We start from the raw sequence: 25,083 nt of genomic DNA on the forward strand, positions 1-25,083 counted from the left end.
TTTGTGTGACTGAAACAGTGTTCTTGTTTAAATGTCCTTTTTTGTAATGGATTTTATAGAGATGTTATGTGAAGTGTGTCAAATCAGAGTTTAGCACATTTTAGGCTCGATTTAGTTGTAGAAGAGGTTCATTATTAGAAGTGTCGACTTACTGTTTGTGTCTGCGTCATTTAATTTCAGAGAGATTATGGCGGCCCGCTGGTTTGCCAGGAGCATCAACGAAAAGTTATTGTCGGTGTGAGCATCCCAAGGACAAAATGTGCCTCTGCCCAGCCTGCCCTGTTTGTCAATGTTGCCTTCTATTCAGAGTGGATTTACAAAGTGTTTAGACTTTACCCCAGTTTGCCGAGGAACTGATGGGTCGGTATGGGAAGAGTCCTGTTGTGGACACTACACAAGGCTGCCGATGAAGAGGCAACCGGGACCAGGAAGCATCGCATGTCCTGTTCAAGCTGAACCAAGCAATGAGGGATAACTACCTTTGGGAGAGTAACCACTCTGTTGGAGCTCAGATTTAAAAGATGGAATGTCCCCACCTTAAAATTCCAGACATTCTGCGCTTGTGTTTGCGACTACAGTCTTTAGCACATAGGTGGCACGCGTCCTTGTTGCGACATGTTCAGAATTTCTGAAATCATGCAAATAAGGCAACACAAAAGACATTTTGTGAATCAGATGGTGACCTTATGTCCTGGAATTTTACTTGAACCTGGTTTCTTTGGTGGCTACCAGTTAAGGTAGCTCCTCTTCGACTGGGATTTCTGTGTTTCTTTCAATTTGTTTAGCTGGGCTACAAATTGTGCTTTTTTTACTTTAAAAAAAAATATATTATGTACGGGAAAGATTAAATAACGCTGAGGGCAAAAGTTCCACAATACACCAATTAGATAATCATATATGTCTAAGTTAAACTATAAGAAATATATTAAACAAAATTATCTATCTCTTTCTCTGTGTCTTTCTCTTTATCTTCAAATAAATAGGTGATAATTTAAATCAATGTGGAAGAATATTATAAATACATAAATCTGTAGTTTTATTGTTTTATAAAATTTGTAATTAATTAGGATAATTTGGATAATTTGAATTAATCCTATACTAGAAATATAACTATGAAATATAAAAATGTAACTATTTCAGCATTTGTTTAATGATTTGATAGTCCTGTGTTGCAATTCAACATAATTTTTTTTGGGATTGTTTAATTTTTACCCGAAAAAATCGATCACGGTTTTTAGCAGTCTTATAGCGAACAAGATTGGTCTGCAGTTAGCCAGTCTGAACCTAGGAGACATGGTAATGATCCGTAGCAACATATTTGCATGATAGATTAAAGTTTTAGTGTATTTATTATGGTTTATTTCTAAACACACATGCGTAAATATTTATCTGTCAAATTATTTATTTTATTGTGGCACTTTTGGCCTCCAGTCTAGTTTATAAATGCACTCATCTGCTCTGGTTGTCAGGTACTTTGCATATATCACAGCTGTTAGTTGTTTCAGTGTTAAAAGCATCAAGCAGGCAACTGTGGAAACGGCTAAAAGAATGAAAACGAAAGCATGAAAATGTCATTAGAAAATTCCTCGTAGACTCGCTATGAGAAAATAAGTAAGTCAGATGGTTTATGAAGCCAAAACTGTCTAACTGTAGGTCCAACAGAGTTAGAAAAATTGGACTTTGGATACATAAATTGTTAATATGAGTACATCGAATACACAACAGCAGCAACTGTGGCCAACCTGGCAGTTTTAATTGCGTGCAGTAGCTGAACTACCTTTTCCCCAGTTAACTGTAACTGTTGGCTTCCCCCCCTAGAGAGAGAGTCTAAGTAGGACTGAGCAAACTGCTCCAGATCTTATGCTAATATTTGTAGCATGAGAGAGAGAGAAGAGCCATGCCAAATATAACATGGCTGTTTGGTGGTATCCAGTTTGGAGGGAACTGTAGCCCCTGGTGGGCTGTGTGTGGTCAGTAGAACATGTTTTCTTCTTTTATATAAAAAGTGACTGTGTGTACAGACCTGCAGATTTATTTGTTTTTCCTGACGTTGTGTAAATTTTATAGGTCTTGTAGATCTGAATTATTGTCGGTTCATTTAGTATCGTTGGATAGGCTTCTTTGAACTTCTGATTGTGTGGATTTTTTTTTTTTTTAAAACTTAGTATAATGTAGTAATTTATATTTATTTTTTTAACTGAGAGGACGAAAATTGTCATAATTGGGTTCATAATTTGATGGTTGTGCTTACTTTGTGGGTTATATTAGAAACATGGTATCAAAGAAGTTGGGAAGCTTGGTGAAATGTGAAGAAAACAAATATACGGTTCGCTCGGACTTCACTAAAAGACAGAGATGGCTCATCAGCTGCTGAAATGTGGCTGAAAAAAGGTTTGCATAGTGAGAGCTTTCTCTACTATGCAAAAACAAACCGTGTTGTGCTGTTATCCTGCTATCTCGAGCATGTGGTCTCCATGAGTTCCAGCTTTCGACCTTGATTCAACAAACCAAAGAGCCACTTTCCACCTCATTTCAGTTCATTACAAATGAGCTAAACTTCTAAAATGGACAAGAACATTTCAGGACTTACTTTTCTTGTTTTCTTTCTCGTTTTCTATTGTAACGTTTTGCTTCTTTTCAGATTACTATGCAAAAACAGACTTTTGTTGGTTAAGTTTATGTCTTTGAAACCAAATGTCAAATGTTTTTATTTCCATGGGAGTTTTGTTCTGACTATGTCCTGAATGTGTTGCAACTGTTATTTAATTCAGCCTAATGTAATGTAAATATGTAGATATGAGTTGTATATTTTGTGAACAGTACACTCATAAAATACAGCTGCTATTTCTTTTGTATCATGATATTTTTCAGATTTTTGTATCCCTTTATATTCCTATTTGTAATAAACAGTTTTACAGTGACCCGTTTCTCTGCCTTTGCATGTTTTCGTTCGTATAATTCCATTCATTCTGCTTTTGGCGGTCGTGACTTTCTCCCGCTGAGAGAAGCAAACTCCTTGTGTATGATGAATATTCTTGAGTGGCTGCAGCAGCAGAGGTTATCCATACAACTAGTCGAGGAGATAAATTATAACGTCCTCAGAAACGTTGGGATAACAAATGTGGAGATCGTTGGCTTAAGTGGTGTGGAGTTCACTCTGGATGAGCTTTTCAGCTAACTTTGGGGTTGCTCAACATGAGATAAGAAATGCTTTGTGCTCCAGATTTAAGCTTAATATTTGTGCCAAATCATCAGTGGAGGTTTTAAAACGGTATTCTAGGGATTTCTTGCATGAAAGACAGAGGACAGGTACTGAGACTCTGCCATGCTAAACATTGATAAAAATACTCAAAGTAGAAAGAAAATAATCTCTCGTGAGATTTTGTGTATCCTGTTTACACACTGCACTCTTAGGTCAGCACTTGTAAAAAGTTGCAGCTCTTTTTTTTCTTGCATTTGATAGATGTAACTGCTCCAGAAATTATTAATGTGTTATCTTCAAATGAAACAGTTCCACTTGCATTATGAAATAAAGAGTTCAAGAGGATGAGACTGGGAATGTCCTGTTTGTAATGGACTCAGTCCATAGTTTAGATGCTCTCCAGTTCCAAGATGGTTTGTTTTTTTTTCTTCAGCCTAGTCTGTTGACAGAAAAAAATCTATTAAATACATGTTGTGAGTTGCTAATACATGCCTCTGAAGTTTGGCATTTAGGTGCTATTAGCACCTAATAGCATAGTTTCCCAAACTTTGCTATTTTCTTTTGCTATTCACATTATTAGAGCTGATGCTATTAAGAGTGTACTCTTCTGTTTTTGTTTTTTAATTTTTTTTTAAAAAAAGTACTACTAGGTCAGTGCTTTGTGTTCACCAGTGTCATTTTTGGTTTGCCAATAATGGGGTGCCGCTAATGTACAGCTAAGATGGTGTAGTTTAACATGGTTGTATTGCCCCATTGACCCACAAGAGGGCAGTGTAGTGCCAGGAACAACGGGTGTGGTTACCTTGAATTTGATTAGCTTTGGCCATACACCTGTTTCTTTATACTTTTTTGCTTCATTCAGTGTAGTTGTTCAGCGTTTGACAAGCAGAGGGATGTTTTTGGTAATGTATATTGTGTTTTTTTCCCCTATACATTTCTGAATGTGAATTTATTTGTTTGAAGCTGTTTATTTATGCATTGTTGCATTTGTTTTCCCTCTACATTTTTTAATAACAAAAAAAAAGTAAAAATTGCACACACTTTCAGTGCGCAAAGTCTACTAACGCAAGTAAAAAGACCAAACAGGAGAGGTTGTCAAACGCCCTGTGCTGGCTGCCATGCCCAGTTAAACTTTTTTTTTTTTTTTTTTACCTGTCCTAAATAAAAGGAATCCTGACTCAGAATTGCTTTACTATCTGTCTGTCTTACAGATTCTGGTCAACAATTGTGTGTATTTTTGTTTTTGTTTGCCATAAATAAGTGGTGCTTGAGGACAATCCTTGAGAGCTACTATCCTGCATCTTTTAGATACATCCTTTCTCCAACACACCTGATGAAAATGAATGAGTCCTTACCAGGCCTCTCCAGAGATGAATAACTAGTTTGGTAAGCTGTTTGGTTAGCTGTGCTGAAGAAGAATGCATGTAAAAGTCGCAGGATCGCAGCTCCTGGGGATTTGGGGAACCCCTTCCTGACTCAAAGCTTCTGCCTTACCTGTTTGTCCAGTTTTAATGGATAGACATTAACTGGGTTATTGCTGCCATTAATAACCTCTACTCTTGGATTTTGTTGCCTGTGGAAATCGAAAGTGCATACTCCATGCATAGTTCAAGGAAAAGCACTCTTGGCTTAGTCCTTATGTCTTGAGTACTGTGTTTCCCTCAACATACCCATTGACGGAGATTTGCTGCAAACAATTATCTTCTCTTTGCCTTTCTATTTTAAATACTCATGGCTCGGCACTTGCCTCTCTGTCTCATATACAGTTATTGATGCAAGTGTTACTTTCTTTATCTCTGCAGTTTGGTTTTTTTTTGCCATTGATAGAACTTCTGATCCAGTGCTTTTGCGTTTTCACTTTATTTGGTTTAAATTGGACTGTATGGAATTCAAGCCATAAGCCTTTGGTTTTGATTTTACTCAAAATCACATTGAAAATGATGTGTGTCAGTATTAGGTTTGCAATGTGGTTACTCATCTCTTTGATGCATATGAAAATTAAGCTCATTGTACAAAACACATCCACACAGAAGCAATTGTACAAATTACTGCTTAGACGCTGTCATGTGGAGATATCATTTACTTATCCACCTTCATGGTGTTATTCCAATGAGAGTCATTTGTCAGTAGGCCATTTCCACACTGCTGACCAAGCTGTTTGCATTCTGATCCTGGGCCTTCCCCTTATGGCTAATTATCAGGGATCTCAGAGTAGTGTCTCTTTGCTGTTGTAAAGGGACTTGAAGGAACTCAATGCCTTTGCCCTGTTACAGTAATAAAAACAGATGCGAAGCCATGCAGATATCAGGTCATGTTCAGAGTTTTTGAAGCTTCTTTTTTTAATGTTTCTCCCACTGGCTTTCCCTAGAAAATCTTGGAAGGCTGCCTTCACCTCCTTCTGCACTTTTGCAAAACAGCAAAGCCCACAGGCTGTTAAAGCGATAGCAACCATATCACTTTATGGTGATTGCAAATGATCCGTGCAGCTTTGATTTGTGTTGACAAGTTATCAGGCCAAACAAGTCACTGACAAGAAACATGAAAGCGCTTTGGGTTGAGGTCATGCAACATTTTCTAATTTATCTTTTAATTTTCTCTGTTGGCACTTGATGTACCCTCTAAAAATCTACTCCCTGTGAAGCAAGGCCTGCGTTTATTGGTTACATCAGAGTTTAGAGCCTAGTATTTAAGAACTTGTTCCCTGGAAAGGCACATCAGTAAAACATTCCAGTGAAAGAAAGAAAACAGTTCATCGTTCCAACATTATTTAGTACATCCTGGATTGACTTTTTTTCCTTTTTTATGAGGGAAATTATTGCATCATTTTTATCTTCTCAAATAGTCAATGTGACAGATCTTTTCAATATAATATTTTACTGAATCAATTGTTTTGTCAATGAAACAAATCTTTTCTGCAATACTGAATTTATCGTTTTACAGTATCCATTTTACAGAAGCGAAGTGTGAAGGACTTGTTGCAATGTCAGTCTTTTGTCTCCATCTACTGGCCAGAAATTCTCTGCAGTCTAGAAGGTAATTTACTCAAATCTATTAGAATTACATTTTTAACTCTACATGCTAAACTCATTCACCATAGGCAGAAATCCATTCTCACTTTCATACCATGCCACCCAGTTGATGCACATCCTGGGGAGACAGGAAGTTCCCGTTTGTTTGAAACTGGCTCCACATAAACGATGTGCTTTGCTTGTTCCACTGCTGGCAGACATGGGAGTGGGTTATGATGTCCTCAGAGGCCAGCTGGAAAGTGTTCTTTGAGTACATTTTGTCTTGAGTCAATGGAAACGTGACTGCATCTCTGTTGCAATGCCGTGGAGTCCTACTGACGGTCTGTGGCAACGTGTCACACAGCTGCTGAGGAACTAAGGGAGAACACATATTAATACACCTGCGCACCTGTATGCCAAACTTTCAAAGCATAAGAAACTAAAAGGAATCAAGCACCTTCACCGGAAAACTGACCAAAATGAAGCTTAAATGTATTTAAGTGACTTTTGCAAGCATCTGAACGTCTGCATTTAGAACCTAGATATACAATAGTCTGTACCTTTGCCATTAATAACTGTTTCTCCTTCTCTCTTCAAATGTATTATCAATGTTCAGTTATTTAAGGGTGGCAACATAATTGTGAAGTACACAACAGAAACAAATCTAATAAAGTAATAAACTAAACTTTGGCAAGCAAAAATATGTGTAGCTGGCAGAGAAATCAAAGTTGTACCTATGAGTCAACTCTTCCTGCAAATTAGTTTTACTGTAAAATTTTTCAGGTGTTTGCAATAAATGGATTGCAGAAGCAGAGTGCAAGTAGTTGAAACCCAATATTACAGGGAATTTGTCCAAATTGAGTACTAAATTATGCTTTTGTTGATCATTGCAATGCTAGTTATTCATTGCAGTCTTCACTATTCCACCCATAAATAGAATTAGTGAAACGTTGTAGGCTAATAATGTGAACATAAAAGTGGTTAGATTATTTAGCAGATTGAAACTCAACTCTGATAAAAGATCTTACCAGCTGCTGTTTGAGAGAAGAAACCATTGTGTAGCTTCCTGGAGACTCTGGGTAGGAAAGCGTTGTTTTGACAGTTTATTCTTAATGCGTCCGTTTCCTACAATCAACAATGACCGTTTTTAAAAATGTGTACATCTCCCCTTGTTAAAATTAAGACATACTTAATGTAAAAAGTGGGACAGTGATTACTCTCTTCAAAATCCTTTCCATATATATTCCGATGAAAATACTGCCATGTACCCTTCTCCTGACTGATACCTTTATACAATGTAGTCCTTCTGATACTTTGTAACCTCTTCAGTCTCTGTTTTTAGCTACAGAATGCAAATGAGAAAATGCTATGAAAACACTAAGCATTTATGCAGTAGTTCAACTCATCTATTGCAATAATATTGTATAGTATTAATTTTTGGGCCATATGAAGATCGTGAATATCCTCAAAGGACCAGTTATGTCAGAATGTATTGATAAAACCCATTAAGCTGTTTAAAATATTGATATTAAGCGCTGTCTCTGCATTTGATAGACTTCTTAAAATTAAATAATGTTATACATCTTTTCACATTGGCAGAACACAGATTACAACTGCTTTGATTTGATAAAGTAAAATATAAGGACACAACTGTTAGCTTGAATTTTCTATTTATATATCCCTAGAGTCTAGAGGGCCTCATCAAAGCTTATGGTTGGCCAGAATTGCCTGCAGGGTCTTCAGTTTGACATGTGCCATACATATAGAAATTTCTCCTAAAGAAAATCCCTACTTTAAGCCAAGCCAATATATTTGTATTTCAAATGTTGAGCTATACAGTATATCACAATGTGGGAAAATTGCTTTGACATGACTTATCAGTCATTTCTACGTGACATAAAAGTGTCACGAAAATCTGACATTTTAAGATGTTTAGAGCCAGAAAAACTTCAAGTAAATGGGTTTGACCTCACCACTGATTGAAGCAGAGATTAAAACGACAGAACTGAAGTTTAAGTTTTAAGTTCTACAGCAAAGACCAAATGAGCTGTAAGAGCTTAATCTAAAAAGTACCATAAATCACAACCTACCTGCGACGTAAAGCTGTGTGTGAGGGCTTGATTTAAAAGAAGGCAATCTCTTTGCTGCTGCAGGTCTGAAGCTGTAGAGGAGAGATTTGTTTTCTAAAAAATTATGAATGCAATTTTTATTTTTCTTGTAGTTATTTATGTGACACTTGCACAATTATTTGCAAACTAATCCCTGCTTTGCAGTTTCTCCCAAATACACAGCTATGTTGTATTTTTGTCCCAACATCCTTACTCTTTGTTCTACTTCTGTGTTTGGTTTCCCTCCTCCATTTAGCTCGTCTGTTTGAAAACCATACCTACAAGAAGGAAATTAGCCATCATGTGTCATGATGTTGAATGTGTTTGTGTATACAAACTACTATCGTGATCAAAATTGTACCTTAATGGTGTCCTCGGGAAGTTTAATTTCAGCTGACAGTTTCTCTCTTGTATACAGATCAGCGTACTGGCTCTGGGAAAATTCTGGTTCGAGAGAGATGAGCGTATATTTTCCTGAGCGTAAACACGCTGGAATGTCACAGGATGATGAACTGGATGATTACCTTGCTCGAGTGCTCTGCTCTGCTCCGGGGTGAAAGTGGTGCGGTTCTTGTGCCGGGCACCTTCAGGTTTCTGGTCATCAGAGTTCATCACTTCCTTGTTTACTTCTTCAACCACAGAGTAATGATCTGCAAAAAATACATTAGTTAGCACTTCAGTTTGATTCCTTTGATTCCATAAAATAGAATTTAAAAAAATAGAATTTTTGAAAGTATGTATTAGCTATTAAAATTACACCCCCTAGTTTGAATATGACTTTTTCAGAAAGGTGTACATAATAACTTATATTGTCCAAATTAACAGACTCAAGTCATCTAATTATACTATTAAAACAAATAAGCTTTAAAAATGTTGAAGGTTGGCCCTATTTAACATTTAGTTTGTTGTGCATCTGACTATTCATGTGACAGTGAACACCACAGTGATATTAAAATAGCTGTCTAAGGCAGTAAGTCAGAATATTGTAGTAGTTTGTCTGGTAACAGATTTAAGGGTGTCTCAAGATAACAGTCAAACATGCCCAGTTGTGACTGGCCAACCAAGTTCATTGTGAAGGTAAATGGTAGGAAGCTAAAAAGTTCCAAAAAAAAAAACCTAAGATGTCATCAAAGGACCTAAAACGGTCTCTTGCTACTGTTCAGTAACAAGAGACCGTTTTAGCAATCACAAGTTTTATGATTGTAGATGCCTTTACAATCACAAAAATATTTCACAAATGCTACTTTCAAGGTGAGCAAAAAGTAAACCTTCGTTCTGAAAACATTAGCGAGCAAGTTCTAGACCAACCTGAAGTCCTCAAGGACCAGAGTCCTTTTAAATGTGCTTTGCAAAATGTCTATAGTTATCCTTCAAATGATTAAGAATTTAACCTTTTTAAGTAAACACACCCTAAAAAATAGATCAGAAATTAGGTAATATATTTAGGTGAGGTTTAGGTATTAAGCATATTGAAACTATATTAATCCGTTAACTGCAAGAATTTACTACATGACTTGGTATATTTAAAAACAAAAGATCAGTGTGAAACTCTTCATAATTAATGAGTGTACAACATTGCTGTCAAAGTGAAATCTTTTGATAACTTACCCTGCTCAGCTCTGATGGGAGCATTGACCTCCATGCACATTATTCCACGATCCAGGTGGATTTCTCGCAAAATCCTATTTATGGATGACACCTTGCAGGAAACGGTGCGCAAAAAGCTTTATCAACTGCAGATAAAAGATCAAATTCAAAAGCATTCTTTATTCCACTTACACTAGGAATTTTTGCGGCTTTACAAGTTCTTGCAAGTCGTTTTCGTATTTCCCAAGCAAAAATAGTTGGCGTTTCCCTCTTGCATTGGATGATGGTGGAGATGACGCCGGGGGTGAGAAGCCGAGGGCGGCTGCCTCCTATGGATTTGGGCTTCACCAGCCCTGTGCGCCTGTAGCGGCACAGTATTTTGCTGACGCACCCGTTGGATACCTACAAAGACGCACTGAGTTAGGTGCAGTCCATTATAGATCGACTTCATTTGATCAATCCGGTTCCCGTTGTAATTACGCTTTTTTTTTCTCCCTGAAACGTGTTTTATCTGAGCTGTTTGGATTGTGCGCACCCGGAGAATTCTGGATATTTCACTTGGGCGGACTCCCTCCGAGGCCAGCTCAATCATCTTCATTCTCTTGGACTCCGGTAGAGGTCTGCCGTTGAGAAAGGTTCCTCCTAATTGGTTGACACTTCCACCACCTTGTCGTAACACACCTTCAATTTTATAACTCGGCTTAAAACGTGCCAAAGTTTGATAGATGTTCACAAAAAGTGCAAAACTAACCTTGGCTTTGCAGACTAATCCTTGTTCCGCACATCCTCGCTTGGTTCCAGGCTCCTAACTTTTCTGTGCAGGACCGAATTCAGGATGAAGCTCGAAGCCTTAAACTCTAAACGCCTCTTAAGGTTGACAGAGTGCGGAATCAAAGCTCTTGGCGGAGATTTATAAGCCTACAAGATCTGAATATAACGTGGTGCCCTGCATACTTCCTGCAACGTCAATAAAGCTGGGAGGGAGCATGAGGGTAAAACTGGGTTTAAACTGCAGGGAGTCTGTGTGGCCATTTGTTCCTTTACTAATTTCTGATGGTAAGTGGCTGCATTAGATTTTATTGAAGGGTATCAGTGCAAGGGGCCTGAATAGAAATGCACACAACTCTCCCTTTTTCTTTTCAAGAAAAACATATTTGAAATCTTTTATTGTTCTCCATCTACTTCAAAAAATATGCACTCCTTTGTGTTAGGTTGCAATATACCCAACTGAAGAAAATTTCAGTTTGTGGTTGTATGTTCAATGTTCAAATTAAATGACATTTATTTGAAGACTATGCATTTTATATTTTTATATTACTATAATATGATTATACATCATTCTATCTGCAGTGTTTTTGCAGATACCTTATACGCGTTCCACTATCGTGATTAATTGAACATTGCTTCATGAAATTTAGGTTCATGTCCTGACCATGATTTGACCAAAATGTCCTGTTTGACCATTTTGTTCTGTTTCTGTAACAAACTTCTGATCCCTTAATAAAACAGATTTTTTGTACATACAACTGAACTCTATTTACAAATGTAAGCTTATTTCCTCGGTCTCAAGGAAATAAGTTGCACTGGATTTTATTAAGGGGTGCTTAATTAAAGTGACCAAATAATGATGTACCACATTCTCTATGTTTTTAGTCATAAAAATTTCTACAAAAAAAACAAAAAACCATGCATCCTTTGCCTTGCACTTCATAATTAGGCACTACTTTCTTGGTTTGTCACCTAAAATCCCATTAATATTAATTGAAGTTGATCATTATAAGGTACTTGTAATATCTTTACTTGGTACTTTTTATATTTAAGGGATGGGCTGCAAAAAATAAATAAATAAAAACCCTAGTTCCTGACAGTGCAGCAAATTTTTCTGATATTCCCTAATTTCATTTTACCCTCCCTCCCGTGTTCTCATCAGTCCCTTTTTGCGCAGTGACCGACAGTCTTAATTGGAGAGATTGAGGCGCGCTTAATTTCAGCTTTTAAACTTTTATGTTTGTTCCAGCTTCATATTTGACAACATATTGATCCCAGCTTCCCAGGAATCGAATGAATCAGCTCCAGTGTGTTTCTGGGCTTGCAGTCACGTGACACGAGCATCCTCGTTCACAGCTGAAGTGCCTCGGATTAAAAGGATCTCTGGCCTCCTCTCATAAAGCAAACATTTGGAAATCTGCTCCAATGATGACTGCCATATGGTAAAGTGCTTTTGATAAATCATAAATCCTTCAGGTTGTCTCGTTTTATTACATTTTCCTTCAAAACGTGAACAAATAGACCTCGCGTACATACAGGCGCAAGAAGAGGACCAATTGGGGGGACCTCGCTTATCCAGAAGTGGGAGGCTAACATCCTCACAGATGTTCCTTGGGCAGACAGCAGATAAAAATGCGTTGTAAACGCTTTCCAGGGGAAATATTTGACAAGCAAATATTAGCTCATGTGAAAACCCCACACAAGGCTCGTCTTTGGGCCTGTTTAATGACTAATTGAATATCATTAGTTGGGTCCACACACACCGAAGTGGCATCGACATAAAGGCTCCGATTTTACAAAGCCATATGGCCCACATTATACATTAACCATGAGTGAAAGGACTGCAACTGTGTGTGTACAGTCAGGACGACTGGATGGAGAACAGGCGTTCTTGGACACCATCATCTCCATGCCAACCAGGACAAAGGAAGAATAAGGCGATCGTTTTTGTTTATTATAGGAGATCTGATATGGTTGTTACTTTACAGGTTACTGCTTTGCTGCAGGCATGCCACGTGCCAAATAATGCAGGTCTAAAATTGCTACTTATAACCGATTATTAAAGCAGCAACACATTTTTGTTGTGCGTAAATTGTTGTCTCCCTTCAGCAGCACCGGGTGGGAGTTTTATTGCCTTTAGTGGCACAGCCATCTTTTGCGCTTCAAATAAACGTTTCAGTTGTTTGTATCGTGTATTAAACATGTACATGTGAGCATGTTGGGGCTCAACTTGGTTCTAAAGCGTTTGCAAGAGTGAAAATTCTAGCCGCGTAAAAAGATCACCAAAATCTCTCCAGAGCGCACAGAGGGGCAGCGTGCGCAACGGAGCTGCGCACCGGCTTTGTTTCCTTCTCCGTGTTTCATGAACGCAAGTCATTGCTACGAATTCTGGTGTTTCCTATTTTTTCACTCCCTCCTGTTGCATACGTTGCATAATTTTAGTAGACTATTAAAAACTCTCACTACTAAAAAATATTCAGATGTACCATCACCTTTCCAAAACCACCGAAAAGCCAAAGAGTACATAATTACTATTTCATGACACCTCGTTCAGTTTAGTTTCATAGCATAAATGAACACTTCATAAACTAAAATTATATATGTCAAACGCGTCCGATATAGTGTAGAATTGGTGCTAATAAGACATTTATGCATCGTAAGATGTCTCCGATTGCAACGTTCAGCAGGTAGCATACCTACATTTCCAAAGGTTTTTGTTTTTTTAATTTGGTAACGCACATTTTTAATGAGTTGACTTTTTCGTGCTCTAAATGCGATCGTTAAGTTACATCCTAAAAATAATTATTTGGAACGGACTATATTTTTTTAAAAATCAACTACGTTTCCCATTTGAACCTTGTAACAGAAAAAAGCTTATGCTGGACCGAGGTGGTTGTCTGTTGCATTCAAGTTCACAACCAAATCTTAACAGCAGCTCTACATCCCTGCGAGTTATTTTCTCGCTGTCTGACGATAGAAAAACAATAGAAGAGTATCACAAGTTCTCCAACGAAAATATGTCTTTTGAAAGACAATATTTTAAAACGGTAAATCTGTTTATCATTCAGGTCTCGGAATTGGTTAATATCTATATAATGACTCAAAACGAGTTGTAAGACTGAGGGAACAAAAGCATGGAACTATTTTAAAACTTGTTTTAACTGTTAATTGTTGTTACACATACATTTAAACGAAAAACACGAATCAATAAAAATGTTTAACAAAACGAGATGCAGAAAATCCGTTGTTATCGCTTGTTCCCAAGTTTTTTCCGTGACTAAAGTGAATTTCTTTTTTAAAAGGTCTACTTCCTATTACATCTGGTGTTAAAACTAACAAAGCGTTTCAGGAAAAAAACTAACAAAAAACCCCCATCAAACTGGCTGTCAAACATAGTGGTGGTCATGTTATGATGTGGGGCTTCTAGATGTGAGGGATACCAGTGACTCCACCTCTAAGTGACCTAATCAATTTTAATTTAAATAAATAAAGGTTTTAGAATGGCCTAATTAAAGTCTGAACTTAAATCCGATTGAGATGCGGTGGCATGAATGTAAACAGCCTTTTCTATTCTGTACAGAAGGTTGCCAGTTATCACAAAGTGAGAGTACAAGCTAATTAGTAGATTTAGTGGACAATAAATTTTTTGCATAGGACCAGGTTGGTTTGGGAAGCTGTTTTCCCCTTAAAGTACATTTAATCATCTTAATAAACGGATAAAAAAAAAAATCTGGTTTGTGTTTATAAAGATTATCCTTCATATTGAAATTAGATTTAGTAACTTGAAACAGTGTGACAAAAACATGGACTGCCATTCAGGTTACATGTGTTTCAAGAATGTTACTTATTTAAGCAGAACATTTGAAACCACTAGTGGAATGAATGCCACATCAAAACAAAGTTGATTTTTTTTTTTTTTTTTAACTTTCTTATACCGTTTTCAATTAAATCGAACTTTGTGTCATTTCAAAAACTAGTGCTATTTGTTTCTTTTTGCATTTCAATTTAATCGTCAGGTTAAAAAACATCTTCCAGGAGTGCTTTGTAATCCCAGTGAATTTTCTGTTGCTTATTTGCATATGCATAGGGTATTGCTGCCCTCATGTTGTGCATAGTGTAGGACCAGAGCGCATCCCAAAACCTCCACTTCTTGTTTCTACATGAATCTTAGTTGAATTTGTATTTGACCATATACTTTTCTTGTTTAAGTGCCATACAATATGTAGGAAATATTTCCCTCAGAAAACATAGCCAAATGCCATCAGTGGATCTTAAAACAGTGTATATTTACACAGTGGACATGATATTACTCAGTCTAGGTGCAGTTGGTGCATTACAGTCAGTGCTTTTGAAAACATTATGCAATACTTGGCTTAAACCAACTTTTTTATGATGCAATTTTTAAAAATAGACTCATACAACACCACCAAAAATTATTATGAAGACAAACCTCCCCCCAGCAATTTCCTGTCTACATTTGGCTCTCTTCTGGTATTGTGGTAGGTTTCTCTTCAGAAACTTATCTGATAATGTTTTTAACTCTACCCTTGATGATTCTAATGCAAAAATGAAGAGAAATGTGCACCATGCACACTTTTACCAAGATTTAAGACATCACTCAGTTTGTTGGTGTTGTAGATGCTTAATGCTCTTAATGATTAGCTTTCTTAATATCCTCTGTATCTTCTATAGGAAGCTGCCAATTTATCTGGACATCAAACTACTGGATTACAAAGCAGCTCAACAGTTGAAGAAATGGCTTATTTTACAAAAGCAGTTTACTTTAAAAAGTCACAATTGTCATGGCCCCCTGACAAACTTAACCTTAGCATAGTTAAGGTTAAGGTGTGAGAATCCCATATTTTTGTATTGAGGAAGATTTAGTGGAATCTCAAGGGTGGTGCCTGGTTTCACTGTTTAGTGCAACCTGAACAAAGAAACACTTCCATGCTGCATTTGGTAAACAATTTTTCTTTGGGAATTAAATTAATTAGAACTTTTTGATTGCAAGGTCAAAGATATGTGGTGGGGGAGATGCAATTTAAGAGTAATCAATTATAATTTGGGTTTATTTAGCATCTTTTATTCTTAAGTGAACTTTTGCGTGTCTTTTTCTAATAAGCAATTACATAATAAGCATAATAACATCACCTTCTTTAGTCAGCAGTGTGGCCTGCAATTACTCTAGATTATTGCACATTTGGAAAAGAAATACAGAGCAAATTTCACTGAAAAATTGTGAACCTTATCCTTAGCCATATGAACACTTTTCTCATTCCATAAACAATACCAATACATATACGTCTAGCTGTTTTTAATCCTAGAAAAAAATAGTAATGAAGCTGCTGCCATCAACCATTGCCTTATTCATCTTTTGTCCTGATGGTGTCTGAGAACACTTGTCTGCCATCCAGTCTAAACTAAATATTTGCTGATTTTGTTTAGGCCTTGTCCTTTCAAATCTTCCAGCCAGATGAAGCAGGTCGCTTCTCCAGTGAACTGGGTTCTGCTGGAGGTTCCTGTCCTCTGTCACCATATGCTTTCTGAGTTGGGATTGTTACAAAGTCAGTACCTGTACTTCACTAGACAGGTAGCTTTTTACCAGTTGGTATATAATAAACCAATTTGCATCCTAAATAAATTTGAATCTGTCTATGTAACTGTACTGACTTGATTACATATTTCTGTAAATATTATGGACGTATTTCTCTTGTAAAACGTCATGACATTTGTTGTGAAGTGGCACAAATAAATTGAAATTGACTTAATAATACGTGGCTATCCTCATTCTTACTAAATCACTTTGTTATATTTGTGTTAGATAATAACCAGTCGTCTTGTACTGCTCAGACACTTTTATTAAAGCATCTTTTTTCATGGGATTGCTCACACAAGTTTCTCACAGGTATGTCACAAAAACTCTCTTCTTCTGTCGTCCTACTCTTTACATTTATGCATTGATTTAAACTCGTGATTGTCACCTAGTGGACATAAGCATAATGCATTCAATAATCACGTACTTTAAAACGTATAAAAGTATTTTGTGCTGCCTGATAAAATGTTATATAACATGAAACAAATATTGGAAATCTTTTATTAATTCGGCAAATATAAGTCCCACATAAAGTGGTATAAAGTAATCATTGTCATTACATTCCTATAGGATTTCCTGTCAGATGTTGCTCATGCATAATGTGCTACTTTCCAAGAGTAAACTTTTTCTTTAGAAGTGAATCTATTCCCGGACCCTTTGAAGGCAGCACTATCTGGGGTATCACAATGCTGACGTGTCGTAGCTCTTGCCCCGGATGTCCTTATTTCAATTTGCTTACGCGGTTTAGAACGCTCTCCATCCGCTCCCATTCATTGCTCTCCCTTAGACCCGGAAAAGCTTTCGGCCTGTGTGTACATGCATGGCAAAGTGTGCTTCCGGTATAACGTGAGTGTCGCTCTGTGTACTGCCTTTTTCTCCTGGCTCTCAACAGATAAGCCACTCATTTCAGAGTCCCAATCCCTCACCTGGTTCTCCATCTAACAAGCAGCGTATCTCAGCTCGGTGGACATGGCATCTGTTTCGGGTCCAGCTCAGACAGCCCCTGTTCCGGCGTCTCCTTTGCAAAGAGGAATAGTGAAAATGGTACGAATCCCAACATGTGAAAATGAGAGCTCACTGGGGAAACAGCTAGTTAGCTTAGTCAACTGAATGCTAATGGAGATTGAAACTGCGACTGGTTGTCGTATACTTTAATATAGTAAGCCACATGACTCAACGAAAGCAATTTTAAGTTAACTTCCAGTGTTGTCATTATTCCAATAGCAGATGTCAAGCTCATGCAGTTTATTTGGCTGCAGCTCAAAGCCGGCTAACGTTAGCTAGCTAGCTTGCTGCTAAATTCCCAGCAGAGGAAACTGAGGTTAGCACGTTTGTCTGGATATTTCAATTTAAGTGAGGAAACTACTTCCTTTGTCAGACTTGGAAATATGGTCGCTGTAAACTGTCATTTGAGTGGTTAAATTTGTTGTAGTCAGCAGCCAAGCTGGAGCCAGTAGATGTTGAGAAGTTGTTGACAGATGTCAAGTTTCCCAGCTAAAGGATGGCTAACTGTTAGCTAATTAGCATTTACTGTCCAGCACCTGTAAAGTTAAACGAAAGCGGTTTGTACTGTCTGTGATATCGGTGTCAGATTTATGCTCAGCACCAGCCGCAACAAAAAATTTTTTTTTTTTGCTATTTGGCAACATGCAAATTTCGTCAACTAGCCTACAAGCTAACTCTAGCATTGGGTTTAATTTCGCTTTCGTCCCTCAGTTTTATCCCAGAAACTCCAATAAAACAGGTTTATGCGGTTAAATGGGATTTTTTTTTAGTACATCTTCGTCGACTTGTGGTGCTCTGGTAAATTTACTTTTTCCATGTAGGGTAGCAGAGAGCATTCTCTCAGAGCTGGTCCAAACCAGCCATGGGAAACTGACACGTAGCTCCAACTTTCTTGCCCCCTGTAATCTCTCATTCGGCGTGGTTTTTGTGTGGGCTGGGTCCTCTCTCATTCATGTTTCAGTGTCAAGATGGAAATTTTTCTCTCAAGTCAAGCAAACATACCCTTACTCAACGTTTTTTTCCCCCCTCATATATGGGTTTGCATAGAGAGGGGTAAGCAGACCCACAGCTTTCTGCCTGCCACCTTCAAAATTCATGAGAGGAATGTACTGTAGTTTCTTGAGATTGAAATGTTAGTATTTAAATCAAATCAAATTAGTTTTGAATATTTTCTCGTATATTGCTTACTTTAAGGCAGCGGCTGGTATGAGAGACTCTGTATGTTATCCTTGAGTGAAAATATTATGGCTGTGTACGATATTGACTTGAAAACATTGAGCAAGAAAAGTAAAACATGACCTAATTGCTGCTGTTTGAAACAAAAATCTAATTTTTCACAATTCTGATCATATAGCATATTGATTTAGTCATAATGTTACATAACACATTCCAACATTAGAAATTAATGTTAATAATTAATTAACTAATTGGACTTATATAAACTGTAATGATCCACAAATAAGTTGTAAGTGTTAGCTGCACAGAATGCTAAATCGTTTTGCCGTTTTGCGGCTTACAGATAAAATAAGTATATCACAGTGTTTATTAGCTAGTAAGGCTGATTTATTGAGATAACACTTATGTCTTTTTTACAGTTCTGTTATTATCTTATTGTCAAAGAGGGGGGAAAGAAACTTTGAACATTTTGGAAGTTTTTTCTTTTTTTTTTTTAGTATTGTTACTTTAACAAAACTATGTTCACCTTAAAACAATTAAATGACTCATGCCTAGTTGCAGCATCATGGAAACAGGAATTGTGCAGTAATTTGTTGCCCATTTTACATTGAAACCAGTGAATCCAGAGTTCAGAGTAAACCAGCAGCTAGACTTGCTGAAGACGGCATTCTTTGTGGTAGTTGATTTGGAGGCAATATATTTTTTTCTGACACTTTTCCCCTTTTAGATTTCATTTTATTTAGAAAAATATAATGAGCCGGCAGAATTATTGAGTGGTGACAGATCAGGTTTATTATGTCACGATTTCCGGATAACAATGCGAAAAGTAAAATACCTGAGATTACTTTCTGAATAAAACCCAGGCTGGTATTTAGCAGAATCTAAAAAGACATTTTGACCTCACCACCCAGATAATGATTTACATCAGCCTGTCCATGTTGGAGCTGAATCTGAGCAAGTAAACAGCCTGTGTGTCGGCTTATATGCTGCATCAAATGGAGTGTAAATTCGGCTTTAAGAAAAAGCTGTCATTTACTAAAACAAAAACGACACCAAATCATTTCTGTTGTCTTGCACATCTAGTCATGTTAGTGCATGTTGTATTGACAGCTCTTCACAGCAGCATTAGTTGTGTATAAATAAAAGCACATTTGTCTCAGTATTGAATTCTGTGGAAATGTGATTATGCAGCTCATTCATAAAATGAATGTCGTCTAACGAAAGCTTTAATGGCTTTCGGCTCTTTTTTTCCTTTTTTTACTTGTATTACAACAACTTTAGCTTTTGGAATTTTTTATTATATGCCTGCAAGAATTTAATTGCTGAAGTTTTGCTGCCCCTCTCTTAAGAATATGGCGTCCCTTTGAAATTGGAGAAGAATGTGTTGCTGTCATTTCTCTTCGTTTTTCATGGCTCATCATACTGCAGAAATTACAGCTACAGGTCTTCTGTACTCCAGAGTCGTCGGACAGTTGGTGATGAACAGCGGTGATTTGATGAGTTTATCTAGCTCAGATCTTAGATCAACAACGGCCAGGGATGCTCCCTGCAGACACACGGAAGAGTTTGCAGATAGTGTTTGCTCAGTTTCATGTAAATGCCACAGTTGTCAAACCAAAGTCTATACTATCTTTTTTTTTTTTTTTTTTAATTCAGCTACATTATCAGATGGCATGATCTAAGCCTGGCATTTGAATGACACACTGTCACCATGGCTACGTGCCATATGAAGCTTCTACCTCTATAAAAGTTCAGTCTTTTAGATTGTTGTATTTCACATTTTGCTGCACTAATATTTGTAAGTTGAAATGTAATTTGCATATACACTGATAAAATTCATTTTGCATAATTTTAAAAATTGTTTTATTAAAAAAAAAAGTTCTTTTGCCTTATCCAATGGAAAGGAAAGTATCCATGACTTATGTGTTTCTTCTTTCTGTCTGTCAATAATTCTTGGTGCTTTTGTTTCATCCCATCAAGTAAATTTTTTAATAGCTGAAATAATTTAGTTGCACTGCTGATTTTTCTTCTCTCTGCTTGTTTTCATTTGTTGTCCAGGTCTTGTCAGGATGTGCCATCATTGTTCGGGGCCAACCTCGAGGTGGTCCGCCCCCAGAGCGCCAGATCAATCTCAGCAACATCCGAGCAGGGGCCACAGCCCGCCGAGCAGCACAAGGCCAGCCCGACACCAAGGACATCCCTGATGAGGTAAACCGATTTATTCCTGTGATTTATTATTTAAATTGGCCTTGCGTTACAATGGCAGTGCATTTATAATACAGACCACTGGAAAAGTAATTAAACCATCTTAAACCTTTTTTTTTTTGCAACCACAAACCTGAATGTATTTTACTGAGATTTTATATGAAGGACAAAAACAAAGGACGTCCAAAATTGTGAAGTGGATTTAAATTGTCTTTGACGATGTCTTTGGGCCATTGTAACACATGAATATGCTTTGGTCGTTTTCAATTGACAATTGTTTTTGTACCACTTTTGTATGCACATGCATGTGGGTTGATGAGGAGAAGAGTGGAAGAGACGTCAGGCTGTTTGTGACAAAAAGGGTCTGCAGCTGTGTAATACTGTTTTACCTTTTGAAATGGTGGAAAATAAGTTATGTAAATTTTTATCAAAGGCATTTCAGTCAAAGCGCAATTTATACCTTGAAAGCTAAATTAAGTTCTATCTACTAATCACTCATTCAAATAATAACTGCTTTGCACATTATGTTTTAATAATCAACTCACCATACGGATCAGAGCATTTTAGATGCATGCTGTGGGAGTTTTACATTAATGCCAGTGTTAAAGTCAGGTCCTGACCTTGACCCTTTTCATTTTTTTTACCTGCAGTGCACTTTGCATTTGGAAGGAATAACAATAGATATTGTTTCACAGAGAGAAAAAGTAGTATTGCAATGTGATACATTAACATGAGCACTTACTGTAATTAGAAAATACTGCAACATCCTTCTTGCTTTTGAACAAATAAGTTTTCTTACTTGTCTAGTCCAGTGCCTGATTAGATTTCACTTTCTAATGTTTATTTTTCTTTTTAGCCCTGGGCCTTCCAAGCCAGAGAGTTTCTCAGGAAGAAGCTAATTGGCAAAGAAGTGTGCTTCACTGTGGAAATCAAGACCGCCATAGGCCGGGAGTACGGGATGGTCTACCTGGGCAAAGGTGCACTTCATGTTCATTTTGCACCATTTGTTTTCTAGAGTAAAATCATGTCACTTGAACATTATTTTTCTCCTTGTTTGCTAAACATTTCTCCATTTTTGCCATAGATACAACAGGTGAGAACATCGCTGAGTCTTTGGTGAATGAAGGCCTCGCAACAGTCCGAAGGGAAGGAATCAGAGGAAACAAGTAAGATTGTTGGGAATTTGTGGAACCCCAACAAGCAATATTTTGTTTATTTTGCTTTTGATGTTGATGTACAAGCATGAAATTTCAAATGGAGGAATTTCGTTGGTAGTTTGGTCTGGAGAAAGGCGATTGTCGCTTCATAACTCAAGTTCCGTCGGAAATTAATGGAGGGGGACCAATGTCACCTCCTGTTCGTCGATCCCATAACCATTAAAATTCATCTAGACATCCCTAAGAGGCAGTAAATATTACTGCAGGCAGTCATCCTTGTACTTGAATTTATAGTACATTCACAATGTACACGCTGTTTAAAAAACTTTTAACTGATGGGATGAGCAACCGTTCGTCTAGAACGAAAGGTTATGGTTCTTTAATCTTTTTTATAAAGGTGTTTTAAAATATTTCTTTCAAAAATAGATAAATAAAAATAACATCAAAGTTATTACAATAATACTGGCTTCATATGTTCAACATATAAAAACTGAACATTGAAATTGAACAGACCAGAATTGCGCTGCAAGTCTGCCTAGATTCTGGCACACACTGTATTTGTTATTGAGCTCCAAATACTTACCTTGTTTTATGTAGTATAGTCAAACACACAGCACCTAATCACTTTGTGTTTTTAAGACTTAAACTTTTTTTATGACTGCAAACATTCAACTCCTTTAATCTTTTTAAATAAAGATGTTTTAAAAGCTCTATTTTGCTTTTAAGCGTACTCTGGATAGTGGTTATTTAGCACTTTGGTGCTTATGCCATTTTAAAGATTTATATTAAGATTTTTTTCATCAACACATCCAGGTTTGTGATTTATTTATTATTTTTTACATTTGTATTGACCTAACTGGTTGATAATCACTGTATCCAGAAACAGGAGGTTTCATTAAAGGAAAACTTTATCAGCAAAATCATATTGTTGCATCAGAATTCAGTTGTGGAATACACTAGTATTGAGGCCTTAATCATATACTTTAAGCAAGATTTCATTGCATCACTGAGACTGAATGTTTTTACTTTAAAGCTTCGACTTCTTCAACCATTTATGTAACAAATAGAGGAAATCACTTTTGGCAGCAGGATGTAAGCTTGTATTTCCTAAAGCTTAAGGCAGCACAACCTTGCAGAATCTGTTGGGAGAAGTACTTAAGTCCTCAATTGGCTGACTGAATTTAGATGGAGCCATAGTATCCCAGATGGTGGCAGCATGCCCCTACTGCTATAATGATATCCCTCTGAAACCTTTTTTTCTGCCACATTGCCCCAATGCACTAATCCTATAAATACACACCCCATGCTATATGACAAAGTACTGTATGTCTCCCCCAGTGGCGGTATTTGCACACGACACACATTACAAGCAATTTGACTCATGCTGCTGCATTTGTGTCTTCCAACATGAACAGAGATGATGTGAACATTTTGCCCCTAATGAAGCATTTCAAGCAGCCTGTCCAATGGCCCATAACAAGCACTAATGTAAATGATGCTTTAAGTGTAAGCTGGCATCATTTGGCCAAAGGGGAGGCCCATTACTCAGCGTAGACTTAGGGTCTTTGTTTTCCCTCAGTGCATTTTCCTCCAATATCATTACTCCTCGTGACTTGCTACGTTGATCACACTAACTGTGATGTGGTGATAATTATGGAGGTGATGATAATGGTGATGGCTTCGGACAGTGGAGTTAAACATGTGCTTAGAGCCCGGCTGCTGCCTGCTAACACGGCCAGGCAATTCGCCGGGCAAGTAGCCGAGGGGATCGTACACAACTTTGTGTATTTACAGATTTACGTTGATGCACACTTTGTCTTTAGCTTTGAGACATGAAACTTTCATGACACTTTAGAACAAAGGTTGTACCAATTCAAATTTTCACACTGATCAGATAAGGTTCATGTTTATTACTTTAGTCAATGGTCCCCAACCTTTTTATTGCTGCGGACCGGTCAAGACTTGGCAATTTTGTTGCGGCCCGGGGGGGGTACTGGATTTTCTTCTGGAATCGGGATGTTTGTGAGTGGAATCGGTTTGTGTGTGTGCTCCTGCCGTGTGGCTGGACACACGAACCAATCGAATCTGTTGTACTTTTATCGGCTTGTGTCGTGTGTGGTCACAGAGGTTTGGAAAATCGGCCGACAATTCTTAAATCGTGCCGTATGAACCAGACTTAAGACTCACAAGCTCTACTCATCTCATCTCGACCACTGCCCTAACGCTCTCTGACTCTAGTCGCTATGGTAACCTTTACATATCCCTTCAAAATAAGATACAGATGCGCCACAAAACGAACATTTAACTTAAGTGAAAATTTTAACTCACAATAACGACCAATGGGAGCCGTGAGCTTGTTTCTCTGCAACGAGACTGTTCCATCTGGGATTGATGAGAGACAATGACACCCGCAGTGATGCTTATGCACAGGGTGCTTGGTCTCTATGTGGAGACTACTGACTTTAGTCAAAAGCAGTCTCTGTTGTTTCTATGCACATGTATTTATCACTTCAGCCAAATGCCAACACTAAAAAGTATTAAGCTAATCTCTTAAGCAGGTCATACCAGAACAATGCAAGATTGAGTGATAACTAGTAGGTTTTACAGATCATTTATCTGTTAAAGATTGATAGACTATGCTATTTTCAAAAAGTTCAAAGTAAATAATGCATTCAGTTTAAAAATGACTATGGGATTTATAAGATGAATTTCTAGCATACAATTGATCCATCTTGGATCTAAAATATCCAAGCCTGTCACATTAAGCAATTAATCAGATGAATTGAAATGAGCACAATAATTTTTGTTCTGATAGCTTTTGTAGGGCAATTTTGTTTACAGCGACTTCCTAATCCATTTCATTTATAATTTTTGTTGCATTTTTATTTCCTTTGATTGATCTTTTTATGCTCGTGTTTTATTTTGGATCTTTAAAATGTCTTCCGGTGTGGAATGTACTGTGCAAAATTACAGTTTATTAGTCTTTCACAGGGTGAAATGCATTATTATGCTATTATCAGTGTGTAAACTTGGAAAAGGTTTCAATTATTGTTTATTGCAATAATTACTTTGACAACTTACTGTCGAGCTAAATGTGTTATCGTGACAGGCCTAACAACATCCGTAATGGCGTTCTTTGGAAAAGCTTAGCTTTTCAGTTTTGATCACTTCCTCTGACTGCTGACATTTTTAAAAGCCTTAAATTATTTACTGAGTTGCTTTTGGGACCCAGAATGTTAATTTTAGATAAATTAAAACTCCAGGCATCAAGCTT

The 25,083-nt window shown here is 37.3% G+C and overlaps 3 protein-coding genes across 7 annotated transcripts in view; 2 read left to right on the plus strand and 1 right to left on the minus strand.

Moving 5' to 3' along the window:
- hgfa (hepatocyte growth factor a) overlaps positions 1-2,921 on the plus strand; it is a 36,239-nt gene extending 33,318 nt beyond the window's left edge. For all 3 annotated transcript variants that reach the window (XM_032589900.1, XM_032589898.1, XM_032589899.1), the window contains exon 18: positions 181-2,921. In XM_032589900.1, coding sequence (XP_032445791.1) covers positions 181-357 — 177 coding nt within the window. In that variant the 3' untranslated portion in view covers positions 358-2,921. The remainder of the gene's footprint in view (positions 1-180) is intronic.
- Positions 2,922-5,516: 2,595 nt separating this feature from the next.
- pax4 (paired box 4) lies at positions 5,517-10,868 on the minus strand. Of its 3 annotated transcripts, none has more exons than XM_032588879.1 (10): positions 10,657-10,866; positions 10,441-10,571; positions 10,098-10,307; positions 9,927-10,017; positions 8,843-8,968; positions 8,680-8,762; positions 8,533-8,596; positions 8,301-8,371; positions 7,239-7,335; positions 5,517-6,585 (listed from the first exon to the last, which is right to left on the minus strand). In XM_032588879.1, exons 1-10 carry the CDS (start codon positions 10,688-10,690, stop codon positions 6,320-6,322), a joined length of 1,173 nt encoding a protein of 390 aa, XP_032444770.1. In that variant the 5' UTR covers positions 10,691-10,866; the 3' UTR covers positions 5,517-6,319. The 3 variants fall into 3 exon arrangements, with proteins under 3 accessions (XP_032444770.1, XP_032444769.1, XP_032444771.1); XM_032588878.1 differs by having other exon boundaries at positions 10,441-10,586; XM_032588880.1 differs by having other exon boundaries at positions 6,459-6,585; positions 8,301-8,393; positions 10,441-10,586; positions 10,657-10,868.
- A 6,239-nt stretch (positions 10,869-17,107) lies between these two features.
- The window catches only part of snd1 (staphylococcal nuclease and tudor domain containing 1), a 188,126-nt gene continuing 180,150 nt past the window's right edge, over positions 17,108-25,083 (plus strand). Inside the window, exons 1-4 of the mRNA XM_032588843.1 lie at positions 17,108-17,310; positions 20,506-20,655; positions 21,509-21,629; positions 21,737-21,818. Of these exons, the coding sequence (XP_032444734.1) occupies positions 17,236-17,310; positions 20,506-20,655; positions 21,509-21,629; positions 21,737-21,818 (428 nt within the window). The 5' untranslated portion in view covers positions 17,108-17,235. The remainder of the gene's footprint in view (positions 17,311-20,505; positions 20,656-21,508; positions 21,630-21,736; positions 21,819-25,083) is intronic.

The sequence above is a fragment of the Xiphophorus hellerii genome, chromosome 17 (genome assembly GCF_003331165.1).
Source record: "Xiphophorus hellerii strain 12219 chromosome 17, Xiphophorus_hellerii-4.1, whole genome shotgun sequence".
NCBI classification, from domain to species: Eukaryota; Metazoa; Chordata; class Actinopteri; order Cyprinodontiformes; family Poeciliidae; genus Xiphophorus; species Xiphophorus hellerii.